The sequence below is a fragment of the Oncorhynchus keta genome, chromosome 28 (assembly GCF_023373465.1).
Source record: "Oncorhynchus keta strain PuntledgeMale-10-30-2019 chromosome 28, Oket_V2, whole genome shotgun sequence".
In the NCBI taxonomy this organism is placed as follows: Eukaryota; Metazoa; Chordata; class Actinopteri; order Salmoniformes; family Salmonidae; genus Oncorhynchus; species Oncorhynchus keta.
The window spans coordinates 20,264,818-20,280,931 of NC_068448.1; the positions used below are offsets into that span (position 1 = coordinate 20,264,818).

Sequence of the window (16,114 nt, forward strand, 5' to 3'; positions counted from 1 at the left end):
GTTGCGGAGAGTCCCTGTAATCCTCGATTTAGATTATTCAGGCGAGGAAAAAACATCACCCAGATAGGCCAGTCGTGTGAGAAACTCATCATCATGCAAGCAGTCAGAGAAGTGAAAATTATGTAAAGAAAACTTTAAACTCGTCTCTCAATTAAGTGTCAATACTTTGCCCCTTGATAACCAGCGCACTTCTGTATGTTGTAAAAGTGTTACATGGTCACTGCCCATATCATTGCATAGTGTAGAAAATACACGAGAGTTCAGGGGATTTGCTTTAACAAAGTTAACCTTTTACACTGTAGTCTCAACGTCAACAGTGAAGAGGCGACACCGGGATGCTGGCCTTCTAGGCAGAGTTCCTCTGTCCAGTGACTGTGTTCTTTCTCCATATTTTCTTTTTATTGGCCAGTCTGAGATATGGCTTTTTCTTTGCAACTCTGCCCAGGTGGTTAGCATCCCAGAGTCGCCTCTTTACTGTTGACGTTGAGACTGATGTTTTGCGGGTACTGTTTAATGAAGCTGCCAGTTGAGGACTTATGAGCCGTCTGTTTCTCAAACTAGACACTCTAATGTACTTGTCCTCAGTTGTGCCTTGGGACCTCCCAGTCTTTCCATTTTGGTTAGAGCTAGTTTGTGCTGTTCTGTGAAGGGAGTAGTACACAGCATTGTACGAGATCTTCAGTTTCTTGGCAATTTCTCGCATGGAATAGCCTTAATTTCTCAGAACAAGAATAGACTGAAGAGTTTCAGAAGAAAGGTCTTTACTTCTGGCCATTGTGAGCCTGTAATCGAACCCACAAATGCTGATGCTCCAGATACTCAACTAGTCTAAAGAAGGCCCGTTTTATTGCTTCTTTAATCAGAACAACAGTTTTCAGCTGTGCTAACATAAATGCAAAAGGGTTTTCTAATGATCAATTAGCCTTTTAAAATTATAAACTTGGATTAGCTAACACAACATGCCATTGGAACACAGGAGTGATGGTTGCTGATAATGGGCATCTGTACGCCTATGTAGATATTCCATTAAAAATCTGCCGTTTCCAGCTACAATAGTAATTTACAGCATTAACAATGTCTACACTGTATTTCTGATCAATTTGATGTTATTTTAATGGACAAAAAGTGTGCTTTTCTTTCAAGAACAAGTGACCCCAAACTTTTGAACGGTAGTGTATACTAACACATCTTGACCACGAAAGTCCATTTGATGTCACAAATCCATTACTTAAAAAAAATATCCTCTCCTGTTGTCCTGTTTTCCAGTGGTAAGGCTCTTCGGCTGCATCAAATCCACAACTGTTACACGGAACCTAAACCGGCTGCGCGCGTGCGCCATCGTGCGCTATTGTGCGCTGTCGTGCATACATTTATTTTGTCCCCCTACACCAAACGCGATCACGACACGTAGGTTAAAATATCAAAACAAACTCTGAACCAATGACATTAATTTGGGGACAGGTCGAAAAGCATTAAACATGTATGGCAATTTAGCTTGCACTTGCTAGCTAATTTGTCCTATTTAGCTAGCTTGCTGTTGCTAGTTGTCCTCGGATATAAACATTGAGTTGTTATTTTACCTGAAATGCACAAGGACCTCTACTCCAACAATTAATCCACACATAAAACGGCCAACCGAATCGTTTCTAGTCATCTCTCCTCCTTCCAGGCTTTTTCAGCTTTGAACTTATATGGTGATCGCATCTAAACTTTCATAGTATTACCACGACAACCGGCAACAAAGTTAATCTTTCAATCACCCACGTGGGTATAACCAATGAGGAGATGGCACGTGGGTATCCAGCTTCTATAAACCAATGAGGAGATGGGAGAGGCAGGACTTTCATTGCGATCTGCGTCAGAAATAGGAATGACTTCTATTTTAGTCCTTGGCAACACAGACGCTCGTTGGCGCGCCAACGTGTCCAGTCTGGTCAGCATGTCAGAGTCCATGTCAGAGTCCATGTCAGAGTCCATGCTAGCTGGGCAAACAACAAATGTAGAATTACTGATGCTAGCATTGGATGTGCTCGTGGAAGCAGAACAACTTGTTTCGTCGATAGGTGCAGGTGGAGTACTGCTGGTAGTAGCAGTATTACCAGTAGAGCTGCTATGTGTCTCTATGGATGCGGCTTACTTTTTTTTAACCATTTTTTAATTTTAGAGCAAACGGAATGAGCAGCAGCTATGTTTGGCTACATATGGACCGTTAATAGAATTCCTGTGAGAGAGTAATGGCTAATGGGATGTTAATTATTTGACTAGGCTACCTGTATTTGAAATTGTGTTGTTATTTCGCTGAACACTAGATGGTTTCATTTTATTTTTGCCAGTGAAAATAGGCTACTCAAGACGAGAAAAAAAACTCACCAAAATGTATAGCCCTGTTGGATAATATAAATGAACTGTTTGAAAATGTGAAGAAATTGTTGTTGTTGTTTTTTGGTGTACCCCCGACAGCATTGCGCTTAACCCTGGAGGTACACATACCCCAGTTTGGGTATACCTGGTCTAGATAATGCATCTATAGTCGCTCATGTGTGCATAGATTAACATACTGTAGCTACAAGTTATCTATATCTATAACTACACTACATGGTGAATGAGACAACAACACACCCAGACAGTCATCATAGCATACTGTAGATGTTTGTGTGAATGCCTCCCTAAGGTCCAGTATCATGATGTCATGTCATTATTTTGGATGGTTGTTCTCTGGCACCTTCACAGACACCCCTGAAGGAGCAGCAGGGTCCTAATCAGAGCACCATGGACACTTGGGAGCAGATGTGTCCCAAGGACATCGCCAGCCAGCTCACCAACTACGACTGGGAACTGTTCACCGCCATGCACGAGGTAAGGAAGGAAACGAGGTGAGGCCATGTCAGAGCTGTGCCAATATTGTGAAGTGGGAGTTATGGATTTGGGACCAGCAGGACAAAAGTTAAAAGTGGAGAAACTTATCCAGTATCCCTGGATAAGGACATATAAGGGCATGACATCTATCTCACGTGTGTAAGCACTCTGGTAGGTAGCTAGTGCAACGAGGCAAGGTTACTCAGATGTGAGCTGTCTTCGTGCTAACATCTATCCTTCGTCCTGATCTTGTATTGATCTTGTCCATTTACACTTGTAAGATCGATTCACAGTCAGTTCCCAATGTGTCTTTTAATCGTCTGAAAAAGTGACAATCAGAATGTGGACATTTTACAGGACGCATGTTACCACCAGGTATAAACGGGGCTAAAGGATTTGCTGTCTGTCTGTCACTCAGGCATATCTATAAGTTATCCTTTCTCTGACATCTTCAATCTGATAACTGCTACTGCAGCATCATATCAGCCATCAGAACATCTCCTCAACTGATGTATCAGCCACGTGTTTCATCTGACACACACGCCTCTTTATGTAACGTTGATTTAACCAAGTTTTCCCATTAAGGTCAATACGCTTCCCACTGGGCACACACTGGTTGAATCGATGTTGTTTGCACATAATTTCAATAAAATTACGTTGACCCAACATGGAATAGATGCTTAATTGTCGTCTGTGCCCAGTGGGCTGTTTGCCAAGGAAATCAAGTTCAAGTCCGGTTCAAATGTTATGCAAAATTGAAGATTTAGGGCTCGATTCAATCTGTATTGCTGAAGTTCAGCGCTATAGCACTATTTAAATGTGAAGGTAATTTCCGATTGGGCCAATCTATACAGAGTTTAACGTGAATGCAGTCTTGAGTTGACCATTCTATCGCGCTGTAGCGCAGCGATTCAGCGCTACGTATTGAATCGAGCCCTTAGTCCATTGGATGTTTGCTTCATATACAGTATTCAGGTCCATATAAGTAGCTTTCGATTTGTCCGCTACAGTACATGTGGATGGTAAAGAAATGTCTCTCTCCCATCAGGTGGAATTAGTCTACTATATATTTGGCCGACATAAATTCCCCGGTGCCACCACAGCTAACCTGGAGCGTTTCGTGCATCGCTTCAACGAGGTGCAGTACTGGGTGGTGACGGAGGTGTGTCTGTGTACTGATCTGGTCAAGAGAGCCATGCTGCTCAAGAAGTTCATCAAGATAGCCGTCGTGTGAGTGGCAAATTAAAACACAGCTTACCTTGTAAATTGTAGATTCATTATTAGGTTATCTTAGGGGTAACTATCTACATAGAACAGTATACTACACTGAGTATACAAAACATTAAGAACACCTGGTCTTTCTATGATAGACTGATGGGATGAATCCAGGTGAAAGCTTTGATCCCTTATTGATGTCACTAGTTAAATCCACATCCATTAGCGTACAGTCGTGGCCAAAGGTTTTTAGAATGACACAAATATCCATTTTCACAGTCTGGTGCCTCAGTGACTTTAGATATTTTTTGTCAGATGTTACTATGGAATACTGAAGTATAATTACATGCATTTCATAAGTGTCAAAGACTTTTATTGACAACTACATGAAGTTGATGCAAAGAGTCAATATTTGCAGTATGATGGCAGCCCATTCTTGCATAATTTAAGCCTTGAGACAATTGAGACATGGATTGTGTATGTGTGCCATTCAGAGGGTGAATGGGAACAGATCCACAGATGATGCCATCTCTATTGCACTCCACACTGCCCTTTCCCACCTGGACAAAAGGAACACCTATGTGAGAATGCTGTTCATTGACTACAGCTCAGCGTTCAACACCATAGTACACTCAAAGCTCATCACCAAGCTAAGGATCCTGGGACTAAACACCTCCCTCCGCAACTGGATCCTGGACTTCCTGACAGGCCGCCCCAGGTGTTGAGGGTAGGTAGCAACACATCTGCCATGCTGATCCTCAACACTGGAGCTCCTCAGGGGTGCGTGCTCAGTCCCCTCGTGTACACCCTGTTCACCCACGACTGCATGGCCAGGCACGACTCCAACACCATCATTAAGTTTGCTGACGACACAACAATGGTAGGCCTGATGTACGACAATGACGAGACAGCCTATAGGGAGGAGGTCAGAGACCTGGCCGGGTGGTGCCAGAATAACAACCTCTCCAAGACTAAGAAGATGATTGTGGACTACAGGAAAAGGAGCACCGAGCACGTCCCTATTCTCATCAACGGGGCTGTAATGGAGCAGGTTGAGAGCTTCAAATTCCTTGGTGTCCACATCAACAACAAACTAGATTGGTCCAAACACACCAAGACAGTCGTGAAGAAGGCACAATAAGGCCTTTTCCCCCTCAGGAAACTAAAACGATTTGGCATGGGTCCTGAGATCCTCAAAAGGTTCTACAGCTGCAACATCGAGAGCATCCTGACCAGTTGCAGCACTGCCTGCTACGGCAATTGCTCGGCCTCCGACCGCAAGGCACTTCAGAGGGTAGTGCATACGGCCCAGTACATCACTGGGGCAAAGCTGCCTGCCATCCAGGACCTCTACACCAGGCGATGTCAGAAGAAGGCCCTAAAAATTGTCAAAGACCCCAGCCACCCCAGTCATAGACTGTTCTCTCTACTACCGCATGGCAAGCGGTACCGGAGTGCCAAGTCTAGGACAAAAAGGCTTCTCAACAGTTTTTACCCCCAAGCCATAAGACTCCTGAACAGGTAACCAAATGGTTACCTGGACTATTTTCATTGTGTGCCCCCCCCAACCCCTCTTTTACGCTGCTGCGACTCTCTGTTTATCTTATATGCATAGTCACTTTAACTATACATTCATGTACATACTACCTCAATTGGCCCGATCAAACCAGTGCTCCCGCACATTGACTAACCGGTTATCTGCATTGTGTCCCACCACCCGCCAACCCCTCTTTTTACTCTTCTGCTACTCTCTGTTCTCTGTGCATAGTCACTTTGACGATACCTACATGTACATACTACCTCAATAAGCCTAACTAACAGCTGTCTGTTTATAGCCTTGCTACTCTTTTTTCAAATGTCTTTTTACTGTTGTTTTATTTCTTTACTTACCTACACACACACACACACACATACCTTTTTTTCTCACACCATTGGTTAGAGCCTGTAAATAAGCATTTCACTGTAAGGTCTACTACACCTGTTGTATTTGGCGCACGTGACAAATAAACTTTGATTTGAAAGACAAAAGATTTAAGTGCCTTTGAAAAGGGTGTGTTAGTAGGTGCACGGTGCATTGGTTTGTGACAATAACTGCAAGCAACACTGCTGGGTTCTGACACTTAACAGTTTCCTGTGTGTATCAAGAGTGGTCCACCACCCAAAGGACACCCAGCCAACGTGACACAACTGTGGGAAGCATTGTGGTTAACATGGGCCAGCATCCCTGTAGGGGGTACGCCACTTAATACTAATAATTTTGTACAATAACAGACTATATTCAAAAAATGTAATATACCAGTAGAAATCATGTTTTCATATCCAGCTAAACAGATTTATAAAATATTGGTAAAGGATGTCACTCTGTCTGTGGTCACTGATGCACCAAGCCTTCGTTTACACAGGCAGCCTTATTCTGACCTTTTGCTATCAATTGGTCTTTTGACCAATCAGATCAGATATTTTGCCAGTAAGTGATAAAATAATCATTTAGATAATTCACATGTTTAGTCTGCCCACAGCTGTTACTGACTGTGTTTCCTGTTTCAGATTGAAGGAGCAGAAGAACCTAAACTCGTTCTTTGCGGTGATGTTTGGTCTGAGTAATAGTGCTGTACAGAGACTTTACAAGACCTGGGAGGTGAGGTCTGCTAGGGACAATGACCTACATTTTGTTTATCGCTTATAAAAATTGGTTTGATTATAACAGATGTGAAATGGATATCAGAGGAGACGTTGTAACAGTTGTTGTTGTTGTTGACAGAGAGTGCCGAGTAAGACGAAAAGGGTCTATTGTGCATACGAGAGGTTAATGGTGAGTGAGTTCATGTGTGCGCACTTGCAAGCTAGCTATATAGCAGTGTTTCATTGTATGTCATTGATAATGACCGGTGACATCACAGGCCACTTGACAATCCCTCCACTTCATTTCCATTTTGTGTATGAATCATGTTTTCCTCCTATTGTAATATGTAAACATGTTTTCAATAGATATATTTCCTATATAATTAGCAGGTTGGCATTTATTGGGATGACTCATGTACTGGAGGCAGCTCTGCAGAGTATCTGGCACAGCCACAAAGTCCAAAAATCTGATTTTAAACCTAAGCCTAACCACACTGCTAACCTTATGCCTAACCCTAACCTTAAAAAAAGGGCAACCAGTGTGGCAGCCCCCCCGCACCTCTCCCATCAAAAGATGCATGTGTGTCTTACGAAGGGGTTGGGTTTAAAGCAAATTTTGGATGGACCTTGTGTGCAATTGACCAATAAAATTATATTAATCTACAACTAATGGCAAATTGTTTTTATTTCTGTTAATGTGTCAGGATCCGTCACGTAATCACAGAGCGTACAGACTGGCTGTGGCAAAGCTCAGTCCTCCCTACATCCCCTTCATGCCCCTGCTACTCAAAGGTAATAATGATTTCTTAGCCTCGTGACAGACGTAACATTCAATACCTGAGTTAATTCAACATGACCCTGTACTGAACCAGTACGTCATTCTGTTCACCAACTGTACTTACATCTAGACATGACATTCATCCATGAGGGAAACAAGAACTACACAGACAAACTGGTCAATTTTGAGAAAATGGTGAGTTGTCTAGCCTAAGTTTTATATTTTCACATCCTGTAGATGTGCTGGAGATTACCATCACTCAGCCCTTACCTAAGTTGTCTTCTCTTTGTGTCTGTAAACTATTGGCTATATAAGCTACCTTGTTTCACCGTTGCAGCGCCTGATTGCTAAGACAGTGAAGATAGTTCGAGGGTGCAGAAGCACGCCTTACGGTAAGAAAACAAAATACAACAAAGTTCTAGAAAAGGACGGGATAAGAAGGACAATGTTGTGCCAGGGTGTTCACTCTCTATGGTTCTTTGTCCTACAGTGCCCTCATCACCTCAGAAGGGACTTGCAGACAGAATGTTTCTGGAGGCGCCTTCCATTCGGCTGTCCACATGTAAGCTATGCCTTATTTACAAAAATCAACACTCATTTTCCATTCGGAGACCTTCAAATGATATTAAGTAAATGTAGCGCTTCCATTTAAAATTAAAAAACACACATCTTCCTGTCTCGTGTCCAGATTCCGAGGAATCCCCCCCTCTCAGGAATCCTAGCAACATCCGCCACTATGTTCAGAACTTTGAAGTGATCGACAACCAGCACAAACTGACACAACTGTCCAGAGCAATGGAGCGCTGAACCAAACCAGTGTATAAAGACTCTTTTATTACAGCCTGTGAATCAGAGGTTGGCAGGGGAATATACACCTCCACGGTCATACTAATCCACATGCAAGATCTTCTAGACTCATGTACATGTCTGGTGTCAGGAATGGAGGACTATGGGGATGTTTCTGGGATGGTCAATATCACACAGAGAGCATTGAAGAGAAGCAGCTCGTTGGACTATTCATCAATAGGACCTGAGGAGGGATCTGACTGGCAGTATTTAGTGACCTCTAACGTCTTACCAGATAAGTTGTTTGTCCTCACCGACCACTGTTACTGATATGACAGTGCGGCGCTGCAACCTGAGGAAGAAGTATATACATTTGGCATTCTGTTATTTATATGATAATTTGTATAGTATACTATTTGTAAGATAAGCTTATGGTTTTACAAGTGAGTGCCCTAAAAGCACATGCAATAGTGCTATGCTATAGCTCCTAGTTATGGTGTTTGTTTTGGTATTTTTCTCCACTTTGTAATACAACTATAATGAACAATAAATTGTTGAGCAATCAGTTGTTGCCAAACCGCATAAACAAATGTGTAAAACATTTCATGCCATGGGCAAGTTTATTTTTTTTAAATAAATTATTTTCAGAACTGTGTATTCAATCAAAGCATGTCATTTTTTTAATTGAAATGCAAACCATATAATAAGACACAAATGATCACTAAAAGACTAAATCATCTTCCCAGAAAGTCTCCCCAATATGGGGAGTGTAAATTTCACAAATGTTTTTTTTCCAATTGGATCTAAAAAATATTCTCGTCAGAAATATTTACAACTTTGTAAAAAGGAGATTTTTAAAAGGGGGCCTAGAAAGCATTGAGAAAACAAGGATAAACCCAGTGTAGTCTTCTACTGTAACCACAGAGGATTCTGTTTAAAACATCCTCTTTCAATATAAATAATACTAGGTTGACATTTTCAGTCTGGACACTACAATCAGACATATACTTTTCAAAACAATATCATACAAATACTGTTAAAAAATAATATGATACATGTTAAATGAATCCACTGAGTGGCGTTAGCAGTCTTTGCATCATGAGTGTTGATAAAGCTTGTGGATTAAATCACCAATATGAGCTAGGGGGCATTCAAAACAAATAGTGAAAACAGATGTGTAGCATTATGGCTGCGTTTGGATAGGTGATACAATTGAACTGAACATACATTATCACACATGCCCACTCGAGTTCAACTCAGGTTTGATGAATGTATTTTTTACCACTGATATCTGAAATAGTGATACTAAACATTGGCTAGTTATAGCAGTGGAGCTAAATGTAAAAGTGGTGAATACGTGCAGTGGAAAATTCTAGGGGGGGGGAAACAGACCAATTGTTTTTGACAATACCCCCATCCGACCATAGGGAGCAGACTTGAGTCTGTTTTAAAAACCATCATTAGATGTTAGATACACCTGGTTTAACACAACCCCTCCGGAAACAAAATGAAAGAAAATTCAAAAACTAAAACCAATATCAACCAGAGTGAATAATAATATTGCACGTACAAACCATCCCCTCCCCCAATGCCCAGTTGCTATCCCTTTACAAGAGGCAAACTGATTTTACTGTGTATGCATGTGCATTTTCATTGCAGTCTCTCTATTGCATTAAGGGCCTGATTCAGACCTGAGATAAGTTGACTTAACATGGACTTAAGTTTATTTTTATTTTTAAATGTCTTATCTCAAGACTGAATTGGGCCCTAAATGAATAGCTACTCTGGTCCTAGCTGTCCTAAACTCTAATCAGGCAGTCTCAACCCATCCTGAGTACAGATTGAAGTGATGCGATGATCAGCATTACTGCTGGACAAGTCTACCTTTCCCTCGTGATGCAAGAGAGAAAGGAGAGGACTTAGCATTGGAATTGATCTCTGATTCACACAAAAAAAAACAGACAGGAACATCAACACATGAAGACAGGTAGTCTGACACACACACAAAACGTATTTACATGACAAATAAAAGAGCCCCACATATTCAGTCCATGGATGAAGCTGCAGCATCGTGGTGTGAGAGCTTCTGGTACTCAGTCAGTTTTGTTATCATAAGGACATCAAAATAAAATTAAAACAAACCAGAGCAAAGATGCTCCTAGCACACTACAAGATCAAGGTGAAATGTGTAGGGACTGGATATTTGGCTGTTTCCCTGACACTCACCGGAGTGAGCCCTTACCTGCAAGCAACCCACCCAGATTGTATGTCCTACAGCTTCCTTGATCTCTGTTGGCAACATAGTAATGTACTGACTTCAAGACATCATTACACACCAAGGCTGTGGATACACCTGGATGATCTTTGCTTCAAATCAATTTCCATACTGCCTCTTGCAGCACAAGCAAAGTCTGGACAAACTTGTTTACAAGGCACCAGAGTGTTTCCAGCTTTCAGTGGGATCTATCTCACAGGCCCATGGTGGATGGATCCAGTCAAGTCCCAGTCAACTTTGAGGCAATGCTTTGATCTGTCACAACAAACACAAACATACAGGATCAACAAAGTGATCAGTAATGGTCAAGTCAAACCCAAAGGAAGATCAGTCCGTCAGTATCCTGTCTGTTTTTGGCATCTTGTTAGACATCAGTAGACTTCTTTTGAGTGCAAAACAACTGGACCAAGCACTGTATGTCCACCACTCTGTGGCTGAAGAAGCTATTTTGGCAGTACAGGAGTTTGTACGTGCCGAACATTACTGAAGCCAAACTGAACTTACATTAAACAAAAGATTGGCTGTAACAACATGTTTGGTAGAAATGTGGATGGGTAAACAGCTCAGGTGTAGATTATGGAGACACGAGACAGACATCCTCTGTCTGTGCTCCTCTGGTGAACATGCTCCTCTGGTGAACATGCTCCTCTGGTGAACATGCTCCTCTGGTGAACATGCTCCTCTGGTGAACATGCTCCTCTGGTGCCCTGAACAGGAAGCATGTTTCTAACTTCGGTTGGGAAAGTATCAGATCAGATTTAATGGCTACAAAAAGGAAGGGAGATGCATTCAGTCCCCCTCAACACCATCATATACCTTTTAAAAGCAGTGATCACACTTTTTTAGCACCAAAATGAGGGCAGTTGAAAAAGAGTAAAACAATTATATTTCACAAGGATCCACAAGGGAATACAAAGCTGTTTAAAAATATGTGCAGGGAGAAACCAAGCATCTTCCTTGATCGAATCAAGGCCTTCCATAAGCTACTCCTCTTCTTCTGTAGTCACTAGTCTTGGACTTCAACTCAAATAGGATCAGTAAGTCTAAAGCCAGTTTGTCTGACTGTGACACTGAAGTTCAGCTTGGTGATCAACCCCAACCCAACGACAATAAACATAAACATATATTAAATTAAAAACATTCATTTGGTTTGGAGTTCTTTGGGTATTTCTTCCTCTAGTGCAGTACAGTGGAGTTCCAGTGGTCTTTCCTCCTCCTCCGCCTCCTCCCTCTTCAACTGCAGTCTAATCCTCTCTGGATGTTTAAATTAACCACATTTCTCCATTGCAATCATGTGGGTTTCTAGGTTTCTTTGGTTCTGTGACAACAAAATAGTTTGTTTTAATCCTCTCTATGTGGTGTTTAGGCCTCAGACGCAGCCTGGGGCTTGAGTTGGGCCTTCTCCATAGCCGTGCCGTAGGGTAGCGACCTTTTGAAGAAGCCAAGCTGGGAGGAAGAAAGACGACGTTATCAAAAGTTATATTTAGTTCTATCATATTTCAACACCTCAAATCTTCATACGTCTCTCCAGCCAGATGTACAGTTGAAGTCGCAAGTTTACATACACTTAGGTGGAAGTAATTAAAACTTGTTTTTCAACCACTCCACAAATTTCTTGTTAATAAACTATAGTTTGGGCAAGTCGGTTAGGACATCTACTTTGTACATGACACATGCCATTTTTCCAACAATTGTTAATAGACAGATTATTTCACTTATAATTCACTGTATCACAATTCCAGTGGGTGAGAAGTGTACATGCACTAAATTGACTGTGCCTTTAAACAGCTTAGAAAATTCCAGAAAATTATGTCATGGCTTTAGAAGCTTCTGATAGGCTAATTTACATCATTTGAGTCAATTGGAGGTGTACCTGTGGATGTATTTCAAGGTCTACCTTCAAACTCAATGCCTCTTTACTTCACGGGGAAATCAAAAGAAAACAGCCAAGACCTCAGGAAAAAACATTGGAGACCTCCACAAGTCTGATTCATCCTTGGGAGCAATTTCCAAATGCCTGAAGGTACCACATTCATCTGTACAAACAATAGTACGCAAGTATAAACACCATGGGACCACGCAGCCATCATACCGCTCAGGAACTTTGGTGCGAAAAGTGAAAATCAATCCCGGAACAACAGCAAAGGACCTTGTGAGGATGCTGGAGGAAAGAGGTACAAAAGTATCTATATCCACAGTAAAACAAGGCCTATATCGACATAACCTGAAAGGCCGCTCAGCAAGGAAGAAGCCAATGCTCCAAAACCGCCATAAAAAAAAGCCAGACTACAGTTTGCAACTGCACATGGGGACAAAGATCATACTTTTTGGAGAAATGTCCTCTAGTCTGATGAAACAAAAATAGAACTGTTTGGCCATAATGAGCATCGTTATGTTTGGCGGAAAAAGGGGGAGGCTTGCAACCGTGAAGCATCCCAACTGTGAAGCACGGGATTGGCAGCATCATGTTGTGGGGGTGCTGTGCTGCAGGAGGGATTGGTGCACCTCACAAAATATATGGCATCATGAGGATGGACAATTATGTGGATATATTGAAGACATCAATCAGGAAGTTAACTATTTTGGGATAGGGGGCAGCATTTTCACTTTTGGATGAATAGCGTTCCCAGAGTGAACTGCCTCCTACTCTGTCCCAGATGCTAATATAAGCACATTATTATTAGATAGAAAACACTCAAGTGTCTAAAACTGTTTGAATTATGTCTTTGCGTATAACAGAACTCATATGGCAGGCGAAAATCTGAGAAAAATCCAACCAGGAAGTGGGACATCTGAGGTTTGTAGTTTTTCAAAGCTTTGCCTACCGAATACACAATGAGATATGGATAAAGTTGCACTTCCTACGGCTTCCACTAGATGCAACAGTCTTTAGAAACTTGAATGGGGATTCTACTATAAAGGAGGGGCTCATGAGACCTCTTTGAGTCAGTGGTCTGGCAGAGTGCCTTGGTCTCATGACGCGCGCTCCCGACAGAGTTACCTCTCGTTCCAGTGCTTTTCTTCAGACAAAGGAATTCTCTGGTTGGAACATTATTGATGTTTTATGTTAAAAACATCCTAAAGATTGATTCCATAAATCGTTTGACATGTTTCTAAAGGACTGTAACGGAACTTTTCGAGTTTTTGTCTGGACGAAGTGCCTGCGCCTCATGAAGATGGATTACTGGGCTGAACACACTAACAACAAGTGGCTATTTGGACAGAAATTATGGACTTTATGGAACTTTATGGAACAAATCAGTCATTTATTGTCGAACTGGGATTCCTGGGAGTGCCTTCTGATGAAGATCAAAGATAAGTGAATATTTATGGTGTAATTTCTAACTTCTGTTGACTCCAAAATGGCGGATATTCCTCTGGCTGTTTTGGGTTCTAAGCACCGTTCTCAGATTATGCTTTTTCCGTAAAGTAAAAAAGAAATATCTGACACAGCGGTTGCATTAAGGAGCAGAATCTTTAATTCTGTGAATAACAGTTGTATCTTTTATCAATGTTTATTATGAGTATTTCTGCTAAATCAAATCAAAACATTACTGCACGTAACGTGCCCATGTAAACTGAGATTTTTGGATATAAATATGCACATTATCGAACAAAACATACATGTATTGTGTAACATGATGTCCTATGAGTGTCATCTGATGAAGATCAAAGGTTAGTGATTAATTTAATCTATATTTCAGCTTTTTGTGACTCCTCTCTTTGGCTGGAAAAATGGCTGTGTTTTTTTGACTTGGCTATGACCTAACAGAATCATATGTTGTGCTTTCGCTGTAAAGAATATTTGAAATCGGACACGATGGGTAGATTAACAAGATGTTTCTTTCATTTGCTGTATTGGATTTGTTAATGTGTGAAAGTTACATATTTCGAAAAAATATTTTTGAATTTCACGCGCTGCCTTTTCAGCAGAGAGTTGTGGAGGGGTTCCGCTAGCAGAATGTTGTGGAGGGGTTCTGCTAGTGGAACGCCTGCCCTAGAAAGGCTAAAGCTTGGTCGCAAATGGGTCTTCCAAAGGGACAATGACCCATAGCATACTTCCAAAGTTGTGGCAAAATGGCTTAAGGACAACAAAGTAAAGGTACTGGAGTGACCATCACAAAGCCCTGACCTCAATCCTATAGAACATGTGTGGGCAGAACTGAAAAAGCGTGTGCGAGCAAAGAGGCCTACAAACCTGACTCAGTTACACCAGTTCTGTCAGGAGGAATGGGCCAAAATTCACCCAACTTATTGTGGGAAGCTTGTGGAAGGCTACCCAAAACATTTGACCCAAGTTTAACAATTTAAAGGCAATGCTACCAAATACTTGAGTGTATGTAAACTTCTGACCCACTGGAAATGTGATGAAAGAAATAAAATCTGAAATATATTATTCTCTACTATTATTCTGACATTTCACTTTCTAAAAATAAAGTTCAAGTAAAATATGGGAAGTTAAGAGATGGGAATTTCCCACTCTGCCGGACATTAACATCACCGCTATCCCGACCACTCACTTTGTACAGGACGTAGATGAGCAGTGCCAGCAGCAGAAGCCCAGCCAGTATGGCCAGAATGATGATCCACAAGGGCACAGAGTATTGGCTGTCTTGTTTGTTCCACACCAATGGGGTCACCACCTGAAGAGGGGGAACGCATTTAGTCATGACCTCCACTTACAGTGACTCAATGGGTCTGAATGACTTTTTCCACATTACAACCTTATTCTAAAATGGATTCAATAAATAGAAAATCCTCAATCTACACACAATACCCCATAATGAACAAAGAAAAACAGGTTATAGATTTTTGCTAATTTATTACAAGTCAAACAGAAATACCTTATTTACATAAGTATTCAGACCCTTTGCTATGAGACTCGAAATTGAGCTCAGGTGACTTCTGTTTCCATTGATCATCCTTGAGCTGTTTCTACAACTTGATTAGAGTCCACCTGTGGCAAATCAATTTGATTGTACAGGATTTGGAAAGGCACACAGTTGAGCAATAACTAAGCCATGAGGTCGAAGGAATTTTCCGTAGAGGTCCGAGACAGGATTGTGTCAAGGCAAAGATCTGGGGAAGGGTACAAAAAGATGTCTTCAGTATTGAAAGCCCCAAGAAAACAGTGGCCTCCATCATTCTTAAAAATGGAAGACGTTTGGAACCACCAACTCTTCCTAGGGCTGGCCGCCCGGCCAAACTGAGCAATCGGGGGAGAAGGGCCTTGGTGAGGGAGGTGACCAAGAATTCAATGGTCACTTTGACAGAGATCTAAAGTTCCTCTGTGGAGATGGGAGAACCTTCCAGAACTACAACAATCTCTGCAGCACTCCACCAATCAGGCCTTTATGGTAGATTGGCCAGACGAAAGCCAGTCTTCAATAAAAGGCACATGACATCCCACTTGGAATTTGCCAAAAGGCACCTAAAGACTCTCAGACCATGAGAAACAAGATTCTCTGGTCTGATGAAACCAAGATTGAACTCTTTGGCCTGAATGCCAATTGTCACGTCTGGAGGAAACCTGGCACCATTCCTACAGTGATGCATGGTGGTTACAGCATCATGTTGCGGAG

At 41.7% G+C, this 16,114-nt stretch overlaps 2 protein-coding genes across 6 annotated transcripts in view; one reads left to right on the plus strand and one right to left on the minus strand.

Moving 5' to 3' along the window:
• Nucleotides 1–8,912, plus strand: part of LOC118360768 (rap guanine nucleotide exchange factor 3) — a 52,157-nt gene extending 43,245 nt beyond the window's left edge. For 4 of the 5 annotated variants that reach the window (XM_035740166.2, XM_035740170.2, XM_035740168.2 and 1 more), the window contains 9 exons: nt 2,731–2,856; nt 3,905–4,086; nt 6,619–6,709; nt 6,833–6,883; nt 7,398–7,485; nt 7,602–7,666; nt 7,809–7,863; nt 7,962–8,033; nt 8,160–8,912. In XM_035740166.2, the coding sequence (XP_035596059.1) occupies nt 2,731–2,856; nt 3,905–4,086; nt 6,619–6,709; nt 6,833–6,883; nt 7,398–7,485; nt 7,602–7,666; nt 7,809–7,863; nt 7,962–8,033; nt 8,160–8,278 (849 nt within the window). In that variant the 3' untranslated portion in view covers nt 8,279–8,912. Of the gene's footprint in view, nt 1–2,730; nt 2,857–3,904; nt 4,087–6,618; nt 6,710–6,832; nt 6,884–7,397; nt 7,486–7,601; nt 7,667–7,786; nt 7,864–7,961; nt 8,034–8,159 lie in introns of all 5 variants that reach the window. The other variant, XR_004820914.2, reaches the window with a different exon arrangement.
• Nucleotides 8,850–16,114, minus strand: part of LOC118360547 (integrin alpha-5-like) — an 83,617-nt gene continuing 76,352 nt past the window's right edge. The window contains exons 29-30 of the mRNA XM_052485087.1: nt 15,053–15,175; nt 8,850–11,978 (exon numbers count right to left, since the gene is read on the minus strand). Coding sequence (XP_052341047.1) covers nt 11,895–11,978; nt 15,053–15,175 — 207 coding nt within the window. The 3' untranslated portion in view covers nt 8,850–11,894. The remainder of the gene's footprint in view (nt 11,979–15,052; nt 15,176–16,114) is intronic.